This window comes from Torulaspora globosa, chromosome 4, assembly GCF_014133895.1.
Source record: "Torulaspora globosa chromosome 4, complete sequence".
NCBI lineage: Eukaryota > Fungi > Ascomycota > Saccharomycetes > Saccharomycetales > Saccharomycetaceae > Torulaspora > Torulaspora globosa.
The window spans coordinates 106551-134467 of NC_050730.1; the positions used below are offsets into that span (position 1 = coordinate 106551).

The window sequence follows — 27917 nt, forward strand, 5'->3', positions numbered from 1 at the left end:
AGATCAACGCGAATGTCTTCAGGTTCCGTCGAGACTTATTCTTTCAGCCGTATTCCACGCCAGAGCCTTCTTCATCGTCGTCCACCTCTATCGGTATATCCTCCAACCCGATGTCTGCGGTGCTACCCACTGTCTGTGACTGTTCATTTTCTACTGCAAATTGCCTATTATCCGAAAGCACGTCATCACGCTCGGCGCCGTTCAGCTCAATGTCTTCGCCATTTTCCTCAGCCTCCGACTCTACACCGCTTCCATCTGACAAATCACTTTCGCCTTCAAAATTCTCGTCTTCTTCGTCATCATCCGAACCCAGTCTGATATTTGGAGCAGTTGCTTCATTTTCCATTTGCTGAGCAGCCTCTTCAAGCGCAGAAGGTACATTGTCACCTTCGTTGTTCTGTTGGCCTCCCTTACTTTTCGACTTTGCCTTTAATTCCGCAGACATCGATTTATCCTTCACTTGCTTTCTCTTCACATATTCGTCAATTTTGGCAAATTCATTCTGATCAATCATCGAAAATTCGAACTTCTGCTCGCCTTTAGTGATTAAAGTTACGTTGAACGTTAATCTTGTAATAGAAGAGTATGTTATCGCCTCAATGTCTACGGATTGGAAAAGTAGTATAGGCTTTTTGAAACCGAAGATCAAATGGTCGGGTAGAAAATACAGAGTGCCCTCTTTGGTTCCCCTATGGCACTCGACATGGAAAGACTCATTTGCTGCTCTTTGACTGGAAAAGAACGGGTCTGAGATTCTGAATCCTGCTAAGATAGCCTGTTTCCTCATATACTCGACACAATTTGAGAAATCATCAACCGAAGAATCCAGAAGGCCAGATTCCTTAAACTGCTCAAGTAGCGCATTTTTATTCAAAGTCATTAAAATCGGTTCCGTATACTTACCACTAACCGAATTTTCGTAACTGATAAAGATGTAAATGTAGTTCTGCTTCTCAGCTACCGGAAGGAAGGTAGCCATCTTAATATTTGTCCTCAAGTCTTTGATCGTCAACTCTGGCTTACCATTTTTCAACAACGATAGCATAGGTTTCCCTGTCTGTGGGGACAAATGCAATATGAAGTTCAACTTCTTTCGTATTGGAGAAAGGACAGATGCATCCTTAATGGAAAAAATTATCTGGTTCTTATCGGGAGCTGTATTTTCCAATTGGCCTTCTTCACCGTCAAGTTTCCTCACCTTCCTGGCTTGATCAGCATTCTCAGAGGCATGCATATATAGCTGTTCGAAGACTGGCAGTGATTCCGGCACAATGTTCACTACGCCAATAACCTTTGATCGTAGTTCATCGGGCAACTTTTCCAAGAATGGATCCATCTCGCCGGTAGTACCTCAGGTATAGCAGGAGGACCCAACTCACAAGGTTGACGTGCTAGTATTGGCCCAGGTACCAAGTTCATGATTATAGTTCAATAGCCATAAGAGATGAAAAATCATCCGCAACGGCAGGATCTATCAGATGTGCTATACAAATTGAACCTTCAGGGCTCAGTAATCATCCATCAGGCATTTATCACAGCTTACTGGGCAGGCACTGATAAACATACAGGGTTGGAAGCCGACTTAGCACGGTCAAAACTCGTCCCATTCATCAGCAGCAGGTTTTTTGGACTTCTCATTTGATTTTGCAGCGTAAGTTTCTTGGTCGTTCGCCAGCCCTTCTTGAGAATCGACCTGTGACAAGTGGGAATACGGCGAATTCTCGTGCAGGTTGTCTCCCATGTAGTGCTGTTGCATGTTTTTCGTGAAAGACGAAAAAGCCTGCATGCCATAATGACTTGTTTCTTGAACCTTCTGTCCGAATTGAGCAGCAGCACGTCTAGTGTCTTCAGATAGCTCGCCTGACTGCCATTGCTGATAACCGGGTTTGATGACAGATTCGTTCACCTCTTCAAACGACTTAGTGACGGCGGAGGAGAACAGCCCCCATCCTTTGGCAAAAGTTCCCAAGGGATCCTTCTGGAAATTATCCAAGCTTAATGTGTTAGAAGCTTGACCTCTAGCTCCATTGCCGTTTGAAGCATCGTTGACAGGGGTGTTGCCAAAGCCTTGGTACTTGCCGCCTTGAGACGGTGGCAAGTTTTCTGGCTTACTTTGATTCTTTTTCCCCATTTCCTCAAAGAAAGTTTCGTTTCTTGTCCTCTGTTCGAGAGAGCTCTTCGGCGTTGCTGAGCGTCTGGACTTTATTGGTGTCTGTTGCCGATTTTCAACACCGGCGGCGGCCGTTTTAACCTCCGGCTGCTGGTTGGCCAGCGATGCAGGATCGAAATCCGGGTGCTCGGCTTCCGTAAACGGCTCACCGGTCACCTCGCAAGTCAACTTGCGTTTATAGTCCTCCGCGATCGGGTTATCGTACTTGGCCTTGTGTGGCAGCGACAGATCAACATTGTGAGAGCTCATGTACTCTTCAAACGCCTCATTGCCACCTTTCTCCATCCGGACCAGCTCTTCCGGCTTGAATTGATCCATCGTGATTGATCTCACAAACGAGATATGGACCCCTAAGCTCCGATGAATTCCGGCACATTCGAGACAGATAAAAACCCCGAACTTGGGAGAAGCCCATTGAGGGTTTGGTGCTCCGCAGTCCACGCATTTCTTATTAGCACCGAGCTTTTGTAGTTGTAGCAGCCTCCTTCTGTTATCTGGATCTACCTTCCACTCGGACATCTTTGCTCCCTAGCTTACCAAAACAATACCAAATCAAATGCTATCCCCGCCAAACCCTGTGCCGCGAACCACACAACCACTGAGCAAGCCAACAGCTGGACCAGATGCTGTCTATCGCTTGCTTTCACTGCTTCAAGTTGCTCGATTCTTCACTCTGTTCGACGACTTTGCAAATCTACTGCTTTAGTCGCTTTCGACGAGAGATGTGCGGCGCTACCATCTTCGGTCTTAAAGCTTCAAACTCCGACTGAAGTATAAAACTAGACTATATAAACGGTAAATATCCTGGGGTAGAATAGTGTCCCTGAAGACCAAGCTTGGTGGTCTTACTGCTAGACAGGATGGTCAACACATTGGATGCTTCTTTCGTGACGGAGGGGTGCTGGAAACCCGGGCTGTTCGAGGGTAAGGTGGTTATTGTTACTGGTGGTGCTGGCACTATCTGCAGAGTCCAGACGGAGGCTATGGTTTTACTTGGTTGCCAAGCTGCAATTGTCGGAAGAAATGAGGAGAGCACAGTGGCAGCTGCTGAAGAGATCTCGCGGTTGGGGAGTGATGGCTGCGTGCTGCCTCTCTACAATATAGATGTTCGTGACTTCAAGCAAATGGAGGAGGCTGTTGCGCGGACGCTGGCGAGATTTGGGCGTATCGACTTTGTCATTGCTGGAGCCGCTGGCAATTTTATTTGTGATTTTGCCCATATGTCGCCCAATGCCTTTAAAACGGTGGTAGACATCGATCTATTGGGCAGCTTTAATACCGTGAAAGCTTGTTTCCCACAATTGGTAAAGAATAAGGGCTCTATACTCTTTGTATCTGCTACGTTGCATTACTATGGGGTGCCCTTCCAATCGCATGTTGGCGCTGCCAAGGCTGGTATCGACGCGCTCTCAAATGCGCTGGCTGTAGAGCTTGGGCCACTGGGTATTCGGTCAAACTGTATTGCTCCTGGTCCAATAGGTGGCACAGAGGGATTTAGACGTCTGGTGCAGAAGGATCTTCGCGACAAAGCTATCGAGTCAGTACCCTTGCAAAGACTTGGAACGACACGAGACATCGCCGAGTCAACAGTCTTTCTCTTCTCCCCGGCGTCTGCTTTTGTTACCGGTACCATTTCCGTTGTCGACGGCGGTGCCTGGCATGTAGGAACGCATTTCTCGCATAATATGTATCCTAAGCAGTTGGTGGAAAGAATGAGGTCCAAACTTTAGCAAAGAATCCGTGATACGTTTCGATTTATATTGTTACACACATATAAGTCTATATATGCTATTTTCTCATTAGTTCACCCAGCATCGCCGATGGGGGTTCAACTGTATTCAGTTTATCAATAACTTTCTTAAAATTCACATTGTTGTTGACAAACGATTCGTGCTGCTCATCAGGGAGAATATCAGGCTCCGACCGAAGCCTTTTGAATGCCTTATTTTCATCATCTAACGCTACGTGAGAGTTCCCGTTGCCATTACTATCCATGCTAATGTCTTCTTTGTCATCTATTTTCCCGTCTTCAAATGCTGACTGCTCCTCGTAAAATTCGATCAGTTCATTGAAAACACGGATGTGATTCGCACGATGTATAGTTTCCCCATAGTCTTGGAAGAGGTGCTTATTCAACAATGTAAAATTTGATTTCCGATAGCTTGCTTGTTGTTGTCCGTCGACATCCATTCTTGTCGCTAAACAGTGCACCAATATAATCTTGCAAAAATCTTGCACACAAGAGTTCGCTAGGTTATCTTTATTCAAATTTTCTTGGAGCAACGAAAATATTGGTCCGTATAACTTGTTAGATATCATGTGCCTGTGGTAGTACTCATCGTCCAGGCACATGATGTTTTTGAAACACCTCACTGCAGTCAACCTTAGCTGTAATGAGTGACAAGGCTCGATTAATTGGCTCACTGATTCTAAGATTTGATTCTCCAATATGAACTCCCTGGACATGCGGCGATTATGCTCGGTACAAATGAAAGATACCAGTTTTACCAAATGAATAAGTAGGTTCTCATCGTTCACGCTCTGTACCTTAGCGCCCATTAGCGGCTTGAATAGAATCGGAGCCACTCGACTGTAGAATTCTGTGAAACATTCAGTCATACGGAAATCTGTATAGCTACCGTCACCATTCATCATACTGCCATTGCAGCCCACATGCGTTTCGTAATTCGAATCTGGCATAAGATCCATGTTCCCATTGTGACCGTCTCCCGGGCTCGCTCCCGGGCAACAGCCTTCAGGGTGTAGTAGCGTGTTTAGAGCTTGACTAACTTGTTCTCTCATGCCGGGGCTTTTGTCTGTCAGAAGAATTGTCGACAATATTAGTAATAGCGAAACATCAAAACTTTCTGTCTTCCCCTGAGCGACATCATTCATGCTATCCAGTACAACCCCTCCATTAGACTCGTCCAACTCATGAAGCGAGCGATCATTGCGTTGAACATTGGAAATCAGAAGAATATCATATTCTATTATTGTTACGATTGTGTCGGTGGCCAAAATCCTCAAATTGCTTTCTCTTTCCTTATGAAATGCATAGTCCAGAACCTTGAAGAGATTCTTTTTAATCAAAGTGCGGTAAAAATTCTCTTTATCTCCCATATCTAGGTTTTTGGATGTTTGAACACACTGATGCAACAACCTTATGCCATCTCTACGTTTCTCAATAAGGGTCTCGTCGACTTCTTCCGCGGCTCTCTCATCATACAGTGCGAATAAAGTGTCTAGGAAAGGCCCGACTTTTATGAAATCGATGATGCACGTTTGCAGATCTAAGATAATCTCGAGAATGAAACTATTATTGTGGTCATCCAAGAACCGTACAAGGACAACATCTTTCAAAAACTGTAAGCGAAAACACTTCTTGACAATATCCTTCAGCTCCTCGTTTGGGATCGGTATTACTTCCTTGATAGTAGGGTTATAGGCCTCCAAACATTTCCTGTGATTTGCCTTGGAGCCTGGAAAGTCGGTGTCGTACTCTAGGATCCCGACAATCCCTACGATATTCTCATCGTCCGTCATTTTCTCCAGTATATCTCTCTGATTGTACAGGATCAGCGTCTTGACCAAACTACCTAGTAAAAGCAGATCTCTCGGAAGCTTCTCTGCTTCCGCTTTGTGGAAATGGTTTATCAAAACGCCAATATAATTCGACTCCAACACGAACTCAACGGTCTCATTTTTCAGAAACTCAAACGCTATATTCTCGTTAAGAATCCTCAAAGCACTCATCAGCGTCTTCTCATCCTGCTTGGGATCGCTGGAAGGCAAAGACACAGGACCCGTTATTATCTCATGCACGGAGCCAATCCCACTCTCGTTGGACTTAACGGCCACCAACGAAATGTTTGACTCCAGGTTCCGCTGCACCTCTACAATAAAATCGCATAGCGCATCACATCCTATGCTCTCTTCGAAGCTCAACGCTATGTCCTTGCCCGTCAGATCCTTCCAAACAATCAACGTTTCTTCCTGTCTCTGATATTCAATATTGCCCTCCAACCGCGACCGGAGCAGCACCTCTCGCGAAGCCTCCTCATTCGTAACCACCAAAAACGCTCCCCTCGAGCCGCCTTCCCCATCTTCCCCGTCCACTTTACCGATGCAAAATCCAGTTCCGGTGTCCTTCCATTCGTTATTCTCCAACACATAGGCTTTAACTCTCCTCGGTTCTGTATCCCGGACGACAGTCTCTCCTCGAGAGCTCACACCCCCATCGAGACCATTGGCCCTCGACATACCTATCTATGAGTCGCTTCCAATGAGCTTCGCTCTTCTTTCCCAAAAACCCTTTTCAACCAGGACTGCCTTCGCTCAAACTTGCAATGACCAGCCAATGACTACTGATTCACCACCAGAACCGTCGTCTACCAATGACTGCCCAACAATACCTTGGTATATCAACGCTATTCAATTGAATCGCCTCATCCAGTTTGGCGTTTGCCTTTCTTTATTCATTGCTTTTGTTTTTGCCCCAGGAAGAAGAAACGACGAAACGTCAGCGAGACGGCGCCAGATCACGTGGCGACGGTAGTTCAAAGTGTCAGTAAATCAAATTGGTTATTTGTGGCTATTTAACCGGTGGTTGGAGATGGGCTTGGTGCTCGATGTGGCCAATGCACGGCCTGCATATAGATGTATACTGTTTTGAATCTTACAACTTGAGTATCTGATCGGTAGACTGGTAGTTGAAGGGGTCGAAACCGTACTTATTGGCAAACTCTCTAGGGACAAACCTCCCGCCTACGTAATGCGCGCTACCCTCTTTGAGGAAATTGCTGCACGGTTTGGGTACCGTCAGAGACACAAGCACGGAAGGGTTGATGCAGTTTTCTGTGGTGGGGCCCTCGTCGACGTCCCAGCCGGAGGGGACGTCGACGGAGACGATGGGTACCTTGTTTTCCAGCTCGTGCAACTGCTGCAGAATGCCCTTGAAGGGCTCTCTCAGAGGCTGTTTGAAACTGAAGCCGAAGATGGCATCGACTATGCAGAGAGTCTTTTCTGGTTGCAGGTACTCGAGCCAGTCTGCGCCGGCGGCGTCCTGCGACAGCACGGGCACTTTGAAGAAGCGCAGCTGGTTAACCAGCTGCTTGTAAAACTCGTTCCTCTCGCTTCTCTTCGGGTAGTACACGATGGGGTTGTAACCGAACAGCTTCAAGTGCCTGGCACAGACAAGGCCATCGCCGCCGTTGTTCCCGGGCCCGGCGATGACGAATATGTGCTTGTCGACGCCGGCTTTATCAAGGGGGAACTCGCGGGACACTGCTTGTGCGACACTGAGGCCTGCCAATTCCATCAGCTGTTGCAGGGTGAATCCAACCTGCGGACCCATCAATTCTTGGTCAATCTCCGCTGCCAGCTTCGATGATACAACTTTGAGCAACGACATCTTGCCCTTGAGCGCCTCTCAATGGCATCACTCAGCATAGAAGAAGCCGTTGTCCCTTATATTCCCCCAGGCTTCGAGCTGGGTAACGCGAGTTGAATAAGATTACAACTTGCATTTACCGCTATATAAGATGCTATTTACCTTCTAAGATCCTTCAAAAGACTCCTGACGCACCCCATGTCTTCTATGAGCATCTTGCGGAGCCATTGAGTTTCCTGTCTTTGCAGTTCCACTTCTCTTTCGAGTTGAATGATCCGCTGATTCTTTTCCGAGACTAGCGTATCGTAGGTGTCCTTAAGCTGTCGCACCAGCGTATCACCAGCAACCAATGCATTGTTCATACTGTCATTAAAAGTTAAGTTATCGTTAACGGGGTTCATGGTGTTGTTCGTGGCCGTTGAATTTGTGAAGTCATTCATTGTAGGGGGTATTGTTGTGGCGCTGCGTGAGACGTTGGTCGCAGTCGAGTTCATAATCGGCCCAGAAGTATGCTCATTAGTTTGTCTTGTTTTGAGATTATTTGCTGCGTTGGCAACGGCTCCGGTCGTTGCCGCGTTGTGTAAGTTCACCGGAGTCTCTGTTCTTTGCCGCTTCGTGGTATTGGTGAGTTGCAGCAGTTCTTCAACTGCCTCATCGTCGAGGGCATTCTCTGCCAGTGATCCCAAAGACCTCCTCTTCCAGGAAGTCCCCGCGTTTGTGTTACTGAACGTACTCGGGTTGTACAGGGTTGCGTCATTATCAAGACCAAATCCGTATCCGCCGCCTTGACCGGGACTTGTTGGTTGTGTATAGTAGCCGTTCAACGACCTTGAGTTTATGTCCTGGGATATGGTCTGGAGCCTTCTTTGCAGCTGCTGCGGTAGGGACGCGTCCATCATCATGCTGTTTAGTGTTGGATTGACTGTCTCATTGCGCGCGGCCATGTTGGCCTGTGGTTTATTTATCGTGCTGCTGTTATTGCCGGTGTTATTCAGCAGCTCTGTCGGTGAGCCTTTGGTAGAGGCCGCCAGAGAGCCACCTGTTTTCCTGCGTCCCTGAGTGATAATTTGGCCGGTTCTGGGATCGTACGTAGAGAAAATGCTTGCCGATACCAAATCCCAAAGTCTATCGGACTTCAGTTCTACATCGTCTCTTATCTGCCACAGGCCCTGATCGAGCCTCTGAAAATATCTGCTGTAGGGGCTCACTTCGTAGCTCAGTTCCAGCTCTTTTATGATCTGCTGAAATCGCTGATACAGCTCTATGGCCGACTTCGGCGACGTCGATCGGTCGTCGATCGCCCCCGTCGAGATGGTCGCATTGTACAGCTTCGATATCTTGCCAAACAGCTGCGAATACTGGTATCGAATGCTGTTATTGGGTCCCATTCCGTTGGTTGTATTCACGTTGTTATTCCCGCTGCCGCCGTTCTGGCTTGACACGCTACTGCTGACGTTTGTGGCTGACGATCCCGCGGGTGTAGCCGATGTCGTCTGCGGCGAGTTCGTCACGCTTTGTAGAGTATTGCTGTTTATAATCGACCCGCTCGAGAGTAACTTGTAAGCCCTGATGATAAACACATCGAGCTTGGTCTGATGGTGCATCATACCCGTACCCGAGATCACTTGGTTCGAAAGAGACCTAAAATCGAGTTCACTCATAACGGAATCAATCTAGAAAATGCAAATAGGATGGAAAATAAACTGAAAAGAAAGGGCTTCGGACCACTGAAGCTAGAGCGGAAGACTGCTCAACCACTGCGTAGACGAAAACTGAAAGCCGGCTACTCTAACTCGATTCCTAGCAGCTTTACAATTCGTATCTTCGAACGTGGCTACTACCTCAGTATTTTTTTTTTGGTTTTCACCAAATGCGATAAAAGAAGAACGCAACAAAGGCTGCTAGGAAAAAAAAAAAAAACCTCTGCAAAATTGCCCTGCCAGTCGCGTATTAGAGGCCCTTTAATTGACTCACTAAACCCTCTCGCTGAGCTCACGTCTCCTTTACTGTGAAATGACCAAAATCTGCCAGGAGGTAGCTTGATCAAATTTGTTCGCTGGCCTCGTTTAACCGGTGAAAAAAGCGTATAGGCTCGTAAAGCGCGATGATGGTGCTAAGATGTGCAGCGCCAGCGATATTTGACCAGAAGCGATCCTGGATTGGTGGATCTTGTTCAGCAGGGCCTACTGGTTGGATCTGCTGGATGCCGGAACCCTTGTCGGATCCGCACGCAACATGTGCGTTCGCTTTTCCGTAAAGGCGAATCATTTCCGATACAACTAGCGACACCTCCCCATCCTCTCGCGGCCCATCAACTCGGTGATAACACGATTCTGTCTACGGGCGGACCCACTCGATATAGGCAGTTACGTCATTGTGATGGCTCCGATGACGCGCTTCTTCTGGGCTCTAGATGTAGCCAAACTCACTCTTGCTTGTTTGCTAGGCAGCGCTTGTTCCGTTGAATATCTGCCAAAACCCTCTCTTTGGATCATAACATGACGATTGACTGCTGAAACAGCGCCAAAGTTTAGAGGTCTTACGGAGGACAGACAATGCGATCCCGGCTAGCAATAAGTGATTAGTTAGGTTGAATGGTAGCGCCGCTCGTGAGATCTGGCCGTCCGAGGCTTCCGCAGTTGTCGGACAGCTTAACCCGGGTAATCCCCAGCATTCCCAATTAGCTGTTCAAGACTAAGGCGTACTGGATCTGTTATAAATGCGACGCGAGGTAAACGCAACGATTGCTGGGATCTAGAGGTCAATTGATTCCATATTGCCCGCCTTTGCTTGGCCATGCCGGATCCTACTCCACCGCCCAACTTGTTCCGCAGAAAGAAGGAAAATAGGCGTGGTATTACATATACCATGCTCCTATGCGGTCCGTCCGGTACTGGTAAGACAACGTTTGCAAATAATCTGTTAGAATCAAAGGTTTTTCCCCACAAGTACAATCAAATGGATTCGTATGAGATTTCTCCTAACGTGCGAGTTGTGTCGCCTACAAAAGTTGTATCTTTCAATTCGAAAAACGGTATCCCATCTTACATGTCACCTTTCGATCCCGTCCGAGCAGAACTGGAACCAGGAATTACAGTGACGTCCACTTCTGTTGAGATTGGTCTTCAGGAGTCTGCAGAGAAGAATACTCACGATCCGGCTCAGGAGGAAGACGAAGTCATACTGTTCAACTTGGTCACTGCCCATGGCATAGGCGAAAATTTGGATGACTCGCTGTGTTTTGAGGAGATCTCCATGTATCTGGAACAGCAGTTCGACATCGTTCTTGCTGAGGAGACGCGGATCAGAAGAAATCCCAGGTTTGAGGATACGAGAGTTCATATTGCTCTTTACTTTATCGAACCTACGGGCCATGGCTTGAGAGAAGTTGATATAGAACTTATGAAACGCATTTCGCGATACACAAATGTTTTGCCGATCATTTCAAAAGCAGATGCCTTCACCAAGGAAGAATTGAACGAGTTTAGGAAGAATATCATGGATGACATCCAAAGGTTCCACGTCCCGGTGTACAAATTTGAGGTTGATCCCGAAGAGGACGACCTAGAAACTATAGAGGAAAACCAGGCTTTAGCAAATCTGCAGCCCTTTGCTGTCGTATGCTCAGATGTCAAAAATGAGAATGGTTATTACGTCCGAGAATATCCATGGGGCACCGTTTCGATCAATGATGAACGAGTGTCAGATTTGCACATACTGAAGAACGTACTATTTGGATCGCATCTACAAGAATTCAAGGACACAACTCAGAACTTACTTTACGAGAATTACCGAGCCGAAAAGTTATCTTCTGTTTCTGAAGCAGAGTCTATCGAGAAAGACACCGTCACCAAAAGCAGAGAATCTAATGCACCAAGTTTAAGTAATTTCGCTTCTTTGGTCAATACCGGACATTTCAAATCTTCTCAATCATTGGCGCTATCATCTGAATTACCTGCTACTCCAAAGCTGAAATCGCCCGATGATGATCAATATAGTTCACCAATAAGACAAATTTCTCAGTCGATTAAGAATGAAAATGAGGAGATCATCAGAACGATAAAGCAAGAGTCTCCCAGGTTGAACGCGGCAGACGCCCCTGAAAGAAGTAAGCTGAGAAATATCTCCGAGACTGTACCTTATGTTTTAAGACATGAAAGGATTATCGCAAGGCAGCAAAAACTGGAAAAGTTGGAGGCCCAGTCAGCTAAGGAGCTTCAGGCTCGTATTCTAGAGCTCGAGAAGAAAGCTCATGATTTGAAACTAAGAGAGAAGCTTTTACGAGAAAGAAAGCACAGTGAATCCTCATCGTCGTTGGCATCCTCACAAGCAACTCCATATCCACAAGGGCAACAAATCAAGAAAGAAGATACTCATACAGACTTGGCATCCGTCGCATCGAGTCAGAAGTAAACGCGCCATTAAGAACGAAATCTCGTGCTTAAAGATAGATCTTTACGTAGTACAAACATAAGTTCACATTATATACACAATCAATGTTGATAAAGTGGTCGCGATGGGATAAAAAAATGAGAAGACATTGAGCTAGTATTGTATCTGAGCAAGTGGGATGGTCCTTCTGATATCATCTTTATCGACTGATGATCTTGTCACGAGGAAAATAACTGGCCCAGGAATGAAATTCAGAATAATATTGTTACAGGCAAAGGGAAGTGAATAACCACCGGGAATTAAAAGATGCGATATATGACAATTGAGTTCCTATAGCATGGCTTCGAACCGTATAAGGAATAATTTTAGTTGAGTAGACATTCGCGCTGAAAGGTGCCGAAATAATGAATACAATGAGTCATGAGAGCCAATTCATTCAAGATCAAACTTTGTTGAAACCAGTGGGGTAGTTATAATTATTGAATCCTGATGTATTACCGCTGCTTGTGCCCGTAGAATTATTAACAGACGTGTTGCTCCCGTTTCTTCTGTTATTAGGACCCCTTACGCCTAGCGGATTCTTTGAAAAGCTGAGTCTTATGCCGCCTTTGTTACTAGCGCTAGCACGAGGTAGTTGGCTACCGTAAAGTTCCGCTAAAGCTCTTGTGGCGAAACTAACATCCTCAAATTCAACGAAGCACATAGGCCCATGACCATTACCATTACTATTCTTATTCCTGAATGATAAACGTCTAAAACCTTGTTGCCCTGAAAACAATTGTCTTAGCTCCTGCTCAGTCGTGTCGGGAGGAAGATTTCCGACGTAAAGTGTATTGCACGGAGGATTTTGATCTGCCGGGTTAGCTGGTGGTGGAACTCTTGCCAATAAAGATAAATCTGCTTGGGAAATTGTGGTGGAACCAGCCACGTTGGTGGACGACGAGGGGTTGGATATGCTATTCTTCTGAGCGCCATTACTTGAATGAGTATTCCTACCAATACCCCCTCTAACCTGAGAGTTTTTCTGCGGTGTTCCAGTCTGAGACGTTGACACAGAATGCTCTTGCAATGGCATCTGCTGTTGTGGTTGTTGTTGCTGTTGCTGTTGCTGATCTTGCTTAGTCGAATTCATGTAAATATTATGCTTTCTTTGAAGGGAACCAATTTCAGAACCGCCGATGACGTTCGGCATGCTCGATTGCCCGCTATTTGAGACCTGGCACATTATATTGAATGGCGTAGAAATCGTAGCACTGGATGGTGTACTTCCTGCAAGTCCATGAAGTGATGGAGTTACATCAATTGTCTGTGACACTGTAGCTTGGCCAGTGGAACTTCTCGTCTGTGGCAAAAAAAAAGAAGAGCTTGGCTTCCTATTTGTGGTACCCCATTCCAGAATTGGCGTAGAGGGCTGTGGAGTACTTGAGAAACCATTCATACTGGAAGGCATTACGTTCGAACCCCATATGCTATCATTAATGTCATCACTCTCCATCAGCAAAAATGATTTACCTACATCAGTCGAAGAGCTCTCTTGATTAGAACGGCTATGAGGCAAAGCAGAACTAGAATTATGCTGTATCTTTGTTTGTTGATCGTTCACTTGTTGCTTCGTTTCGCTGGAAAATGGGTCATTGAATGAAAATCTAGATCTTGTTGGCAACAAGCTTGGCCTGCCAGAAGTGGATGAGACAGGAGATGCTTGCTGCTGCTGCTGCTGTTGCTGCTGATGCTGTTGCTGTTGGTGATGGCGCTGCTGTTGCTGGTGATGCTGCATTGAAGCTGCCGATGTAGTAGGAGCAATAGGAGCCGATATTTGATAATGCGAATGAGTAACGTTGAAATTGGGCTTCTCGAAATGCACATGCTCGTTGGTTGTCTCATCTATTACTTCGACATATAAAGCGCATGAAAAGTTTGGGCCGAATATGTCAGTTTTCGAACTCAAAATGGATGCATAATGTGTTACTAATGGCAGGGACCCAAACTTTGCCACGATGGAGAACTCAAAATTCTCCGAGGTTGAATCCTTGCGCCGTTTCACCAGCTCGATGTTTCTCAAGCCATTGGCCAGCGCGAAAATAGCATAGCTCTCTCTCAGAGTAATATTATGAGGAATGTTTTTCAATATCAGGAGATATGAACCTTGCATTATGTCTTGATGGTGTTGAGGGATATTTGAGTGCATCATACTAGTCAATGGCAAGCTGTGCAGCATAGAGGCTAAATGCAATGGTGAAGTTCCTTCATTGCTATGAGGCAGATGTGAGTTCGAGGAATGCATTTTTTGATTAATGGAGTTCGTGCCGTGTATGCTTGTCTCGCTGTTTGAGTGGTCCAGGTTCAAGACAGCTTGATGACCTGGTGAAATATTATGACCTGTGTTCTCTTTACTGGTTGTAAAATCTCTCTGAGTGAAATATCCCGAGTTCTCCACAAGACGGGTTTCTTGAACTAGAGGCATAGGGAAAAGGGAGGACTCTATAAAATAACCTTACTCTTGCTTTCAAATGATACTGTCCCAGTTAGATATAGAGCGTTCTGAGTTGTCTATTCCGTTTCTTGCCTTTCTGGTTCCGCTTTCGAAATACACAACAATAGCGAGGGCTTACTTCTTCAATAATAAGCCTGGAAAGATGGTTAAAGCCTGCAACGAAAAGTGAGTTATCTCTTCGCGATCAAGTCTTGCCTTCAATAGAACGTCCAGCCAGTCAATCTCTATATCACTTTTGAACGTTCCCCTCCTTGTTGTTAATCTGTTTTGTGTTTATTTTCCCGTGTGCTTGAGTTGTTCCTTTCTCTGTTTTTCTCTTTCGCTTCAGATATTCGTCCGACAGAGAACCGCGTAGTGAGGCAATAAAACAATACGACCACTGGCAAGGTACTTTCCAGCAACTCAAGGGGCTCGTGACAGAAGCTGGGTAATTTTGTTAACGTTTGGATGGCTGCCAAGAAAGAACTTCGCGAACCTTAACGACACTTGAAGAAAAACAATGCCAAGCGGTCAAGGGCAGACACGTTTGGTAGTCAGGAAATGAGAGTCTAGCTCCTGGCACCTGCTTCCGGGTTTGTAAGATGGCTTCTTCGATCAAGGCAGGCGGTTTACCGTGTTGCCTGTCGTCTCAAATTGATGTCGTCAGCGGTCCTAAGACAGAGTAGACAGTGGTTTTTGTGAGGGGTCCTTGATTTGACTTGTTTCAACCGTCGCAAAAGAACGTGGCTCTTCGTGGTTAGTGATTGTGACTCCTTTTCAGGAACCGTCTAAAAGAGGGTAACGGCCTGTCTTTAAGCCAGTTGGCGGCTATTTTCTGCAACATGTTGGCATACGGGGCCGCTGTTCTGCCCCTTTCTCGTGGTTTTCCAGCGAGTTAGAAGAGCTTTGACGTTGTATTTTGCATAAGGCTCTCAGCTCTTTGCTCAATTTGATCAGTAGATGATCTCTCACTTGGTCTTCGTCAGCAAATGAACCATGGAAAGCACGAGGTGAGTTCTGAGCTTCTGGAGAACTATGATATAACTTCTCGAGCTGGATTTTCACAAGAGATACAGTCTGCGTACACTTGTCAACTTTTTGCGCTCCCTCAGATCTCTTCCGCGTTTTATCGACTTGTGGCTCCTTAAACCTGAAATCTTTTCTATCGCTCTTGCAAATGTCGGCGGGAAAGCTCCTTTCTACAACACAATTTTTCGCTTCTTGTCTCTTCTTAACCGTGTGTTTGGATTTAGCCCCATTTGCGGCCCACTCGCCGCTACTCTTGCGTTCGTTCGTAGACATTGTTGTTCGATATTATCTTCAAGTATATGTGTCGTCTTTTGTTCCCAGACACGCGCCTTTTTATATGCAGCGTGAGGCGAGTTCTGAAGTCTGAAGCACTTCGGCGGCTATCGTGTACCATGATGGGCTAACTTTACCGATAGTCATTTCAAGGAGAATCTGAAGTGTATGAAGATTTGTTGACTTATATGTGAATTACCGAGAATCCCTATGCCGAAGGTTCTTTCATCAAAGGAAAAGGCAGAGGCTAAGTTGGAAACATGCATACTTCTGACATCACTATACATGATACGTAAGAACTTAAACATAACTCATAAAAAGATACCGGAAATTTTGAAAAAAAAAAGTCCTGTTCATAAAATCATCATTCGTTACTATGGTGAGAAATTACATTCTTGATGGTACCAATAATACCAGGTTTGGAATGCCCTTGATGCGATTCTCCCTTGTCTTCTTCTGAAATATCCTTCTGCTGGTGAGAACGTGGAACGGCTTCAGGACCGTATTCAAAAATTGGTTCTTTGTGTTCTTGGTCATGAGAAACCGTATGATGACTTCCAGTTGATAAGTCAGTGCCGCGCGAATCTGAACCGGGTTCATGAGGTTCATTCTCCTGAGAGCCCACAGACACTTTTCTTTCCGTCATATTCTCCGAGTGGACTTTGTAGGATCCTCCTTCACCGATTGTAGCTGTCGTTTCCTCCTTGTGACGATAAGTTGGGAAACGAGGATCAACCATAGCTGGCATATTGCCAATATTTTTGGCGTAGGAGCCGGCCTCTTCAGAACCAATGCTCAATGACCTATCAGTTTTCTTAACGCCTGAGTCTGACGCATTTCTTTTGACCGGCTGGTCTTCAACTGTAGGCACCTTGGAAGGGTACAGCTTGTTTTTGTCACCAGTTGAACCCGTGCTAGCCCTCCTGTCGCCGCCACTAACGCTTCCGCCAGATCTCGTTCCAGTGGTATGCTCCGAGCCGGTTGGAGCTTCGGCGGGACCACTAGCCACATTGGTTTCATGGCTACGTTCTTGCTGCTCCTTACCAGAATTCGATTCTTTACCAAATATTTTTGGACCTGAATGCGAACTTCCCTCGGAGTCTCGGTCCTTCTCATGATGTGATTTGTGGATACCTATCTCTTTACCGAAAAGCTTGGGGCCTGTCGATTCAGAGTGTGAAGTACTCTCACTGGTGTTCTGTGAGTGAGAGGACTTACCAAAATGTAATTCCTTGCCGAATATCTTAGGGCCAGAGGTGGATGAATCTTTTCTATGAGATGATTCATGAGTAGCAGCGGCCCCAGAAGCCACCTTTGTCCCTTGACGGCCGGGTTCGTCGGCTCTGCCGCCAACCGAATTGTCTTTTGAGGTATCGTATGTATGAGCTGGGAAATCCGATGCAGATTTGTCCTGGCGATTAGAGGCACGGCGTGCGTTCCGGTCAAAATCGCTTGGCTCGTTGAAGTCGGACAGTTTTCTGGAATCTCTACGAGCGGGTGCGTTAACGCCAGTGTTTGCACTCTCGCTTACGTGAGCCGGTCTTGGAAGGTTTTCACGATCAATCGAATCATTTTCGGAAGGATAGGATTGTCTCGAAGTCTCAGTGCCTGGAATTCTGGTTTTCCCCTCCGATTCAAAGCCTGGGATTGTGGTGGTCTGAGAACTTGCCATGTGTTGAGAATCCATTTTTGCAGCAAGCATTTCGTTTGGATTGAAGGCACACTTCTTCATGTGCTGTGGAGGTTCAGTTATCCTACCACAACCGGGTATGTGAGGCTCCGAACCATAGCCCTTCGAGGTACTCTCAGGAAGGTGTGGCTGAGCGCCTGTAGAATGGCCCATTTTACCTTCCTTCGCCAGCTCAGGATCTAGAGGGTGGTTTCTTCTACCAACGCCTGGAATATATGACTCCAGGGGCTCATTCTTCTCCTGGGGGTGTTGAGCGGCTGTTGGGTGATAAGCTTCACTCGCCTGACTGTAATCACCAGTCATTCCCGCACTTGGGGAGCGGTTCTTCCTACCAACACCAGGAATATATGACTCTAGTGGTTCATCATTGAGGGCGGAGGTCTTGCTGATACCAGTTCTAATATCGGTCTTTTCTCCCAAATTCATGTTGTACATCCCGGAGACAACATGTGGATCGGTAGTTGATTTTGACAGCGTTTCCTCTACAGGCTTTGTCGTGCTGGTCGAAGGATTACCGCCGTGCTTGGAACTGTCTGAAGACCCGGGGTTTCTTTCACCAACGTTTTGTCCCTCTCCAAGCAAGCGACTATAACTCTCGACACTGTGGAATCCTGTATTCTTTTCTTCTTCCTCTTTCTGTGCAGTGTCGGTTTTCTTATATTGCTCGAAAGCCTCTACTGGATAATTCTCACGGTCATTGTCTTTCTTCTCTTGTTGGTTGAATTTACTGTTTACGAAGAGAACGTTAATAGGTTTTCAAACGTTAGTAAAATTGATTATATATTACTCTCTTTCCCTGTACAGGCCAGGCCCAGTGAAATGAAAATTAAAATGTAAAATTAAAATGACAGAGGAAACAATATTAGAGCCCCTTGCCTAATTAGAGAACTGGCATCAAGCTTCTCAGCTGAGGCCATATTAGTTTTGGTCTTTTTGTGGGTATCGTAATCCAAAATATTACAACTCGTGATAGCTAGAAATGCCCCGCTCAAGCCATGGTCTCGTTGACGTTCGCCACTGGCTGAACCGGCTGAACCGGTTGCTGAACGGCATATTCGCGCGTTTCGTACTCGACTTCGTCAGCTGGCACTGCCTGGTCACGAGTAGGCGAATGAGCATGAGGGTGCATGAGCTCCCTCTTGGTTCTCAGCTTGGTGAAGAAAGTTCTACTGCGAGGTTTCTCACTGTTAAAGGTCGATTTATCCATGTGACCCTCTGAAGAGCTCGTATTATCGTGAAACCCTCCACCGTACGTGCCCGAGTCCCTGGACTTTTTCCTGCGGTGAAGTCCCAGAGTGACGGAGGCCCAGATTGCGTCCACCAACAGCAGAAAGACCGAAGTCCAGATAAACGCAAAGTTTCTAGGACCCATCTTGCCACGTCTGCCCTGGCTATGAAATCCCTTCTTGGCCTTGGCGTAACAACCGGTATACAAACATGCCGCCAACAGTATGAAGAACAGCGACGTCCAGGTGCCCACCGTCAACCAGATTGCCATCGACGTGACAGTCTTGAACAATATCACAGTGGCCGGAATGATTGTCAGAATAAGGAAGAACAGTCCGATAAGCAACATTGCCCACCCGACACGCGACAAGTAGTAGTACGCGTCTCTGTCATTCAAAAAGGTGCTAGGCATCGCACTGCTCGCTCCGAAGTTGTCACGTGGAGAAAACGCCTGCGCGGCTACACTTTTCGAACAATCTACCAAGTTGCCCCCCATCACTCCGCAGAACCGATAATTGTACCATCTAGTTATGATTGGTGCATTGTTGAACCCGTTCGTATTCGCCTCAAACCAATAGAATTTCGCTAACGTTCCACTAGATCTAGCCCCATTCAAAATTAGGAAAAAACACAGCAGCCCGGCCCCTATGAGAAAGAGATATGATATCGCATGTACAAACTTATTAAAAATCATGTTGCCAATTTCCACTCTTATTCCCTTATGTTTCCGTGGTCAACCTATAGTACTGTTAAAATCCTCTGTTTCTCGACGAGGACTACTTGAGCCTGGTTACTTATATAACCCCAGTATAACCCCAAAATTTGACCGCCCCTAATTGCTCGCCCTTTGGCAGATTGCTATCCGAACTCTCCGTCCGAAAGAAAAAAAAAAAAGCATGTTTTGCTCTGAGGCCGAGAAACCTCCTGATCCCCTAAATTAGCCGCCCACGGCACAGCCCTTTCTGGCCCCTTGAAGTGGACGACTCCTGTGCGGCGCTACAGCAATGAGATGAGGGTTGCTCTTGTGTTCGGTAAGCTAACCTGTCTCGGTCTTGACTTGAAACGCCTCGACGCTGTCTTGTTCCTCCAGTTTGCGCTGCGAACTATGGATAGTTTGTGATCTCAGCTCTTCTAATGTACACTCCATCGGGCACCAGATCATCGCCATTGCGATTTTGTCTTGAAAGCCAGTGATCCTCATTGCTCGCCGTAAGATGCGGAAACACAATTCCTCGCCTACGACCAAATTATGTAGATTTCGGATGTGCTGGTGAGAAGTGTCGCTGGCGCTGAAGAAAAATCGCAGGCTGTCGCCGCCGGGGATCGCAATGCGCAAGATGCGTGTCGGGTCTACGTAGTTCGTCGATATGACATCGTTCGTGATCAGAATCTCGAGGAAGGCATCGCTGTCGCCGTGTTGGAGGGCCAGTACCTGGCCCTCCACACAGTACAGGGTACGGGTTTCGTGCTGTACCTGGTTCAGTTGTGCTATGTCTGAAGCGGTTTCCACTTCGTAATCGGCGATGTTGTCGATCTGGAGCACGTTTGGTAGCGGCTGCGGCCCCGAGAGTTCTTCAATGCAATCGGGCAGAGGCGGGAAACACTTGGCGTAGGAGCCCTTGAACCGGCTGATGGAGTCCCAATTCAGACGTTCCAATGCAACGCGGAAGAACCGATTTAAGTGGGTCCGCTCGTCCTCGTAACGCAAGTTGTAGTCTGTGGTTAGCGGCTCGCATGCCCGCACTATGGCGTTCAATTTGCCGTCGTACCTCCGGACCTTCAGTAACAGCTTGCATACTATGCCTTTGTGGGTCACATTGCCTGCTTTCACGCCCGGTTCCTTGGGTTGAAACATATTCTCGAGCGAGTAGCCGTATATGCGCTTGAGCTTTCTGTCGAACTCACCGAAATTGTTCCGGTAGAAGAATACACGGATGCCCTCGTGCTCTTGCAGCCTGTTGTCGAAGTCAATCAAGTAGGGATCTAGGGGCGTCTTTTGGTTCATGTTGGGATTTTGGGTGAAATCGGTAAAGATCATGCCTACATAGTCGGACGGCTCGAAGGTACACGACACAAGCAAAGCAATCATCCGGACGTAGCTGGCGTCTCCGGCTTTATCAAGGACAAGTTCTTTGAATAGAACAAAAGGATCCCTGGGGGATCGAGAAGACGGAGCAGGAAGCCTCTGTATCCTTGTTAGCATCTCCTGTTCCTGTTCTATGTGTCTGAGCGCCCAATAGCTTGAGTGCAGCTCATCCCGAAGCTTCCATTTGGTTCGGACGATCTCGATGGGGAGGCTTTCTTGTTTAAGAATGTCTGTAAAGCGGGCCGGACGCTTGTGAACCTCAGTAAACAGCTCATGTAGCCTAGAACCAGCCTCCACAATCAACTCTAAGCAGTTAACATCGGGGACCAGATTGGTATCTTCCAGAGAGGGCCAGTCGCATGGGACAAAGTATATTTGCAATGGGCTTTTGACGTCCGAGTAAGGAAACATGCCGACCATTCGCCCCACAAGTTTCAACTTTGACCCTAATGCGACCGCTGCGCTCGCGTTAGGCTGCAAAGTTGAGCTGCTTGGCTTGAGGCGCTTGGTCGGTTGCTGAGAAGGGCAAGAGTCCACAGAAGATTGCGACTCTTCGATCGGATCGAAACCGAGCGTATCGAGACTGCCCCCGTTACCCATGAGCTGCGAGTCGAATTCGTTTTGGGATTCGACAGGTGAGCGCAAATGGCTTGCTACAAACAGAGGGTTGCTCGATGCAGCTGCCTTTGTCGACTCTTTGCCTAAGGCTTTTATTTTCTCAATGCTCTTGACGAAATCAATGTTATAACTGTTCAAGCGAGCAAACTTAAACTGTGAGGGCTTCTGGTCCATCAGGAGCAAGTTTTGAAAGATTTGAAAAATGACTTGGCCCTGCAAAGTTCGACGCTGGTTCAACGCCGCATCTAGCACAGCACTTGTTTTCAATGGCTTGATATCATCCAGTACCACGCTGTATCTCATGTCACTTGACCTATAGAGACATTTGCAGTTCACAAAAGTTAAGTTCTCCCAGTGAAGGTTTTCAGGCTGAAAACTCCCATCGAGTATCCTCTCTGGTGTGTCAATCCCAAACAGCTGAAAGAGTAGTGTTATTGTCATCTTGGCTAGTTTTTTCGAATCATCGTTGTTGCACCTCATCCTCACCACATAGGGAATAGTATCCGGTTCGCCATTGGCAAAATTTTGCAGCTCAAGCAGAAAATGGGTGTCCCTAAAGCTGATTGACGTCAGAAGCGCAATGAACTCGATTGGAATGCATTTGCCTTGCGGGAAGCTATCGTATGCTGCTGTCGAAGTGATGAACTTGAAATCATGTCCCATGGTGCTGAAGTCCTTTCCTGGTCACTCAATGGCAACACAGGGTGCGCAAGGGAACGGTTTCACCACTTCTTATAGATGATTTTGAAGCTGCTTTTTGGGGTTGTCTTGGGATGATGTGCTTAAGTAGCGAACACACGAAAATTGAACGAACTGTATAGTTCTCTTATATTTGGTATAAATACTGGACTGAAGACAAGATTGTAATAGCCAAGATGGCCAGGAATAAGCTTGGAAAAAGGCCATTGGTGTCACAGGATGATTTCTATGTTGAAGCGACCGAATATGAAGAGCAAGCTGAACGTTGGCTTCTATCCGACATAAAAAAGACACTCAGATTCTATGTGCTGGCTTTAGACATGTACGAGAAAGCACTGAATGCACCTGAAGCTACCTCTCGTCGAAGCTATAACATATTGTACAACGAAACGAGACTGTTCTTGCAAATCTACACGGATTATCTGGCCAATAACGGTTACATAAATTTGCTGCAATATGTGCGATTGGATGACGTACCGGAGGCTTCAAAGCTGGCTCTGCCGTTGACTGTAATCGTCGACAGGTTTGAGCAGGTTTACCAGCGCTTTCCAAATGAGCGTACTTGGGATCTCGATACCAACCTTCTGACGTGCTATTTGACATTGATGGAGTCTAGTGAGACCTATAAACTCAGTGGTGAGGAGATCGTTGCGCTAACTACGAAGTTTGTTGATTTATGTCAAAGATCTTTAAAATTTCAGCTCGCTGAGTTAAGCGCATGGGAAGAATTTAGGCCAGAGGCAGACGGTTCACTTGAGACAAGTTCCGTAGCCGATGGAACGGAATCAAGTTTAGGAGATGGCAGTGGAGTTATTTCGTACCCAAGCCGGCTGGAAGCGACGGAGAGTGTAGAGGTAGCCGATCAGGTTACCGCACAAGTGCTGTCTGAAACAATTGCCAATGGCTTTTCCTTTATTCAAAATGCAATGGAACTTATCTTTGAGGGGCGATTGAGCGAATTCTCCGAGAATACTATTAATTCAGTTCAGCTCAACTATTTAGAAGACATGGTCAAAAAGTTCGGAGCGCAATTGGTGGATGTCTACACCACTGCTTGTGAAACACTGCCTCTTGACAGGAAAGAGATCGAAATAGCTATCGAGGCAAACCGCGGCATACAGCTTATCGCGAATGGCGATCTGGATAGTTTGCAAACTTACGTCAGCGAAACCCTGACGGTTCCAGAAACGGCCACTGAGCTGTTGCTTGCCAAGGTCGATGTTCTCAATTTTGCTGTTTCCTGTATTTCGAACAGCCACGACCTGCAAACTCAGTGGCAGGTTTGTTCTCTTCTTAATAAGCTCCTAGTAGAAGTAGCGAAGAGGATTGCGAAGACCAGGGTCGATTCCAAGTCCATCCATTCAGAAAGCAGTCAAAGAAGTCAATTGGTATTTCAGCAATGCGATGTGCTCATTGCCTCATCTGACAACGAACTAAGGAGATGGGCTATCAGAGCCGAAGAGTTGAAGTCCCTTCCTCAAGATGCCGGAAACAAGCGTAGAACGATGGAAATTCTGATGAAGAATGCTAAAACATTTCTGGTGAATGCATCGAAGATAGCACAACAACCCGGCGGGCTTGAGGAAACGATAATCGAGAAACTGAAAAGAAACTATATTTTCGGACAAGCACAGACAAGGCTCTCGCTGATTGATGGCACTCCCAGTGGTAGCTTAAGCGCTGATCTTTCCGACCTATTCGCCGAACATCCGTTCTACAAGCAACTATCACTCACCAAGCCATGACTGCGGCGTTGTGATTATTCCCAACCCTCGTTGCTATGGCAATTTAGATCTCTATTCCTTTTTCGGAAAAATATTGACCTCCAGTCAATCGGAAAACTATAACTCAAACTAACAAAACCGGGCAACATTTACTAGAGGGAGACCCATGCGAGCGCCTTCAGGTGGGATCTTGGGAATTGCACGCAGTCGCTGTGAAAATATGAAAGCCTAAGCCTGCTACAAAGGGAACTTGACTGAGCTTCGTGGAGCACTTTATAAACGTCATTGTCGTCAGTCGACAACTGCATTACTGGCCAAGAAGCGGAGTACCAGAGACAACAAGGAATCGCATGATGATCAAATCTAATGTTCATCGGCGTTAATCGTGATGGGATCGATAACATGCCATATTGACGGCAAATCTTACGAAGGAAACTGAAACCTGTGTATTGGAAGAAACACTCCAATTGTCAAGTGAAAAGTGCGGTTATCTCGCGTAGTCATCCCAATTGGAAACTTATCCCTTTGGGCTATGCTTGAGGCTAACTAGGATGTATAGATTACAACGGAACGTAAGAACTAAAGAGCGCCCCAAGTAGATACGAATGATCGCAAATGCCTGATGTCTGCAGACATGCATGAAGATAAAACCTCGGCTGCAGTGCGTACAATTGGTTAAGTCGCGGGACTGTAAATCAGGAAACTGCGCTTGCAACTCAGGGAGCCTGCTTGGCTCAGAATTGAGTATGCTTGGCTCCTATTTCAGCGTCTTCGTCTGTGTTTCGCTTTGCGTGTCAAATTGGTTAGAAGCCAGCCACGCCGCGTTTCTGGATCGGGCAACTTGAAGCCTCGATCCGCCTCATCTAAAGTAGGCTTTAGCTATAAAACAAAACAGCTACAGAGGAAGCAGCTCCTGAGGACACCTAGATAACTTTAAGGCAGCTTTGGCACTGTTGGTAGGTTGGATTCAGCCGGAAAGATGAATAACTACGAGGATTACGGCTATGAAGATCCAAGGTCTAATAATAGAAGGTATCGACAACAAGCACAGAATGATGGTTCAGGGGGATATGAACAACAGCAGTATGAATATCCCAATGCATCGCCTTCAGGAGTCTCCTACGATAACTTCGTGAATCATCGCCCTAGGGACAATCGTCTCGAAACTGAAACGGCTTATAACGATGCTTTCATCAACAATGTCCCCGACGCGGGATACCAGCAGATGCCATCGATAAATGTGATCCAGCACACGCCCGATGTTATACAGAATCCGCAACTGATGTCGGCAAACGGCGTCGCTGCTGGAACTGCTGCTCCATATTTCAACGACGATGATTATTACTATCGAAGCCAGTTGAACACGCAGAGTAGATCTAGTATGGGATCAACGTCCGATCTGGATTACGTTGGAGATCAAGCTAAAAGGCCTATTTTGGACTATCAGGGCAATATGCATGTTTTCAACGAGGATCCGCTGGCAACGGGTCGCTATAGACATGGTGAACAGAGCTTTGATGATCCAGAGGAGGGCTATATCGACCAGCGCGGTGACGACTATCAGATCAATACTTATCTGGATAGAGATGGAGAAATGGTAGATCCGTATAAGACCAGAGACATCGATATGGAACAGCAGGCACAGAAATACCACTTTTATGGCTCAGAAGATGCAGAACAGGAGGGTGATTTGAGCACTAGCAGTTTTGATGGGCAATCACATAGGGATCTCGGGGATTACGACGATGTAAACACTTTGGAGAGACTTAATTATTCGGCAAGCGGTGTTCCGCCTTCCGCTTCCACCTTCTCATTGCCGCCTAATGAAGGTGAGCTCGGCAAAGAAGCGGAAAGGAGAGTACCAAAGCGGAATCCGACTATCATGAGGAAATTTAAATTATGGAAAGGTAATTTTATCTTTGATTCGCCCATTAGTCAATCGTTATTGCAGCAGTACTCGAAGGCTGGAGAACATAACATTTCAAATGAGTTCAAATTCATGAGATATCAGGCTGTGACATGCGAGCCAAATCGACTAGCCATGGAGAATTTTACAGTGAGACAGTTGAAGTACTTAACTCCAAGGAGAACCGAGCTTATGATCGTTATTACAATGTACAATGAGGACCACATTCTGCTGGGTAGGACGCTAAAAGGTGTAATGGATAACATTAAGCATATGGTCAAGAAAAAAAACTCTAGTACGTGGGGACCAGACGCTTGGAAGAAGATTGCAGTTTGTATCGTATCCGATGGACGTTCGAAAATAAACGAAAAATCGTTGGCATTAATGAGTGCGCTGGGTTGCTATCAAGATGGATTTGCCAAAGACGAAATCAATGGCAAAAAGGTGGCCATGCATGTTTACGAACACACAACCATGATGAATATCACAGGTGTCACGTCGAAAGGACTTGAACTGACGAGCAGCTCAAATACTGTCCCGGTTCAGTTTTTATTCTGTTTGAAGGAGCAAAATCAGAAAAAGATTAATTCTCATAGATGGGCCTTTGAAGGCTTCGCTGAATTGTTACAGCCGAATGTTGTGACGCTACTGGATGCAGGTACAATGCCGGGAAAAGACTCAATTTATCAACTCTGGCGAGAGTTTCGCGATCCCCAAGTTGGTGGTGCATGTGGTGAGATAAAGGCTGAACTGGGAAGGGGGTTCAGAAATTTAATCAATCCTTTGGTCGCCTCTCAGAACTTTGAATACAAAATGTCTAATATCTTAGACAAGACGACGGAATCTAATTTTGGTTTCATCACAGTTTTGCCCGGAGCATTCTCTGCATACAGGTTTGCAGCAGTTCAAGGCCAACCTTTGCAGAAGTACTTTTACGGCGAGAGTATGGAAGGTAGTGGATTTCATTTTTTCTCTTCCAACATGTATCTGGCTGAAGATCGTATTCTTTGCTTTGAAGTTGTCACGAAGAAGGATAGTAACTGGATTTTAAAGTACTGCAGGAGCTCGTATGCATCAACCGACGTTCCAGAACGTGTTCCTGAGTTTATTCTCCAGCGAAGACGCTGGCTGAATGGTTCCTTTTTCGCAGGAGTATATGCATTTTTTCATTTCCATAGAATATGGACTAGCGGGCATTTTATCGGAAGAAAATTCCTCCTAAGCATCGAATTCTTTTATTTGCTCATCAATACCATCCTATCGTGGTTTTCATTAAGCTCCTTCTTCCTGGTTTTCCGTATTCTCACATTATCTATTGCATTGACATACCACTCCGCTTTCAGCGTGTTATCGGTGATTTTTTACTGGCTTTACGGTATCTGTTTAGTGTCAACGTTTATCCTTTCGTTGGGTAACAAACCAAAGAGCACAGAATGGTTTTACGTCGCAACTTGCATCTTTTTCGCTGTGTTGATGGTATACATGATCTTTTGCAGTATTTTCATGAGTGTCAAGTCGTTCCAGAACATTTTGGATTCTGGTCATGTCACTTTCAAGGGATTGGTCCTCAAGCAGACTTTTAGGGACATGGTTGTGTCCCTCGGTTCGACTTACTGCCTATATTTGTTGAGTTCGATAATATACCTGCAGCCATGGCATATGTTAACCAGTTTCTTCCAATACATTCTTCTCAGTCCCTCGTATATCAACGTGCTGAACATTTACGCTTTTTGTAATGTTCACGACATCTCCTGGGGTACAAAAGGTGCCTCTGCGAAGCCTCTAGGAAAGATAACGGCGAAAGACGACGGTACATTCAAGATGGAGATCTTGGTCTCGAACCAAGAGATTCAATCCAACTATGACAAGCACATGGCTGTCCTCAATAATATGGATGCTGATGAAAGCGAACAACAAGAAGTGCCCTTCGAAGAACAGAAAGCGGGATACTACGCCAAAGTCCGTTCGCTTGTCATCATTCTCTGGTTATTAACCAATTTCGTAGTTGTTGCAGTGGTACTGGAAGCTGGCGGTATAGGAGACTACCTAGCCATGAAACCACAGCAACCAAACGTGGACAGCACATCTACGGCCGAGAGACCAGTAATTACCAAGAAGGCCACGATATATTTCAGTATCATTCTATGGATTGTAGCGTTGCTCGCCATAGTCCGCTTTCTCGGCTGTGTCATCTACATGTTATCAAGGATATGGAGGAAGGTAACATTCAGATAGTCGGCC

General features: G+C 46.2%; 13 protein-coding genes across 13 annotated transcripts; 4 read left to right on the top strand and 9 right to left on the bottom strand.

Moving 5' to 3' along the window:
* Positions 1-43: 43 nt before the first annotated feature.
* RTT106 (Rtt106p) lies at positions 44-1336 on the bottom strand (the record flags this gene model as incomplete). The annotated part of the gene is made up of 1 exon (XM_037283319.1): positions 44-1336. One exon carries the CDS (start codon positions 1334-1336, stop codon positions 44-46), a length of 1293 nt encoding a protein of 430 aa, XP_037139215.1.
* Positions 1337-1591: 255 nt separating this feature from the next.
* Positions 1592-2689, bottom strand: SPS18 (Sps18p; the record flags this gene model as incomplete). Its single annotated transcript, XM_037283320.1, has 1 exon — positions 1592-2689. One exon carries the CDS (start codon positions 2687-2689, stop codon positions 1592-1594), a length of 1098 nt encoding a protein of 365 aa, XP_037139216.1.
* Positions 2690-3030: 341 nt separating this feature from the next.
* Positions 3031-3900, top strand: SPS19 (2,4-dienoyl-CoA reductase (NADPH); the record flags this gene model as incomplete). The annotated part of the gene is made up of 1 exon (XM_037283321.1): positions 3031-3900. The coding sequence occupies one exon, from the start codon at positions 3031-3033 to the stop codon at positions 3898-3900; it is 870 nt and encodes a 289-aa protein (XP_037139217.1).
* Positions 3901-3958: 58 nt separating this feature from the next.
* On the bottom strand, positions 3959-6430 carry PSY2 (Psy2p; the record flags this gene model as incomplete). Its single annotated transcript, XM_037283322.1, has 1 exon — positions 3959-6430. The coding sequence occupies one exon, from the start codon at positions 6428-6430 to the stop codon at positions 3959-3961; it is 2472 nt and encodes an 823-aa protein (XP_037139218.1).
* A 415-nt stretch (positions 6431-6845) lies between these two features.
* NNR1 (NADHX epimerase) lies at positions 6846-7580 on the bottom strand (the record flags this gene model as incomplete). Its single annotated transcript, XM_037283323.1, has 1 exon — positions 6846-7580. The coding sequence occupies one exon, from the start codon at positions 7578-7580 to the stop codon at positions 6846-6848; it is 735 nt and encodes a 244-aa protein (XP_037139219.1).
* Positions 7581-7717: 137 nt separating this feature from the next.
* On the bottom strand, positions 7718-9220 carry GCR2 (Gcr2p; the record flags this gene model as incomplete). Its single annotated transcript, XM_037283324.1, has 1 exon — positions 7718-9220. One exon carries the CDS (start codon positions 9218-9220, stop codon positions 7718-7720), a length of 1503 nt encoding a protein of 500 aa, XP_037139220.1.
* Positions 9221-10355: 1135 nt separating this feature from the next.
* SHS1 (septin SHS1) lies at positions 10356-11972 on the top strand (the record flags this gene model as incomplete). Its single annotated transcript, XM_037283325.1, has 1 exon — positions 10356-11972. One exon carries the CDS (start codon positions 10356-10358, stop codon positions 11970-11972), a length of 1617 nt encoding a protein of 538 aa, XP_037139221.1.
* A 421-nt stretch (positions 11973-12393) lies between these two features.
* On the bottom strand, positions 12394-14415 carry HG536_0D00690 (RNA-binding protein; the record flags this gene model as incomplete). Its single annotated transcript, XM_037283326.1, has 1 exon — positions 12394-14415. One exon carries the CDS (start codon positions 14413-14415, stop codon positions 12394-12396), a length of 2022 nt encoding a protein of 673 aa, XP_037139222.1.
* A 1675-nt stretch (positions 14416-16090) lies between these two features.
* On the bottom strand, positions 16091-17851 carry HBT1 (Hbt1p; the record flags this gene model as incomplete). Its single annotated transcript, XM_037283327.1, has 1 exon — positions 16091-17851. The coding sequence occupies one exon, from the start codon at positions 17849-17851 to the stop codon at positions 16091-16093; it is 1761 nt and encodes a 586-aa protein (XP_037139223.1).
* A 553-nt stretch (positions 17852-18404) lies between these two features.
* Positions 18405-19337, bottom strand: HG536_0D00710 (SUR7/PalI family protein; the record flags this gene model as incomplete). The annotated part of the gene is made up of 1 exon (XM_037283328.1): positions 18405-19337. The coding sequence occupies one exon, from the start codon at positions 19335-19337 to the stop codon at positions 18405-18407; it is 933 nt and encodes a 310-aa protein (XP_037139224.1).
* A 342-nt stretch (positions 19338-19679) lies between these two features.
* On the bottom strand, positions 19680-22010 carry CDC13 (telomere-binding protein CDC13; the record flags this gene model as incomplete). The annotated part of the gene is made up of 1 exon (XM_037283329.1): positions 19680-22010. One exon carries the CDS (start codon positions 22008-22010, stop codon positions 19680-19682), a length of 2331 nt encoding a protein of 776 aa, XP_037139225.1.
* A 212-nt stretch (positions 22011-22222) lies between these two features.
* Positions 22223-23791, top strand: HG536_0D00730 (uncharacterized protein; the record flags this gene model as incomplete). Its single annotated transcript, XM_037283330.1, has 1 exon — positions 22223-23791. The coding sequence occupies one exon, from the start codon at positions 22223-22225 to the stop codon at positions 23789-23791; it is 1569 nt and encodes a 522-aa protein (XP_037139226.1).
* A 958-nt stretch (positions 23792-24749) lies between these two features.
* On the top strand, positions 24750-27911 carry CHS1 (chitin synthase I; the record flags this gene model as incomplete). The annotated part of the gene is made up of 1 exon (XM_037283331.1): positions 24750-27911. One exon carries the CDS (start codon positions 24750-24752, stop codon positions 27909-27911), a length of 3162 nt encoding a protein of 1053 aa, XP_037139227.1.
* Positions 27912-27917: the final 6 nt, after the last annotated feature.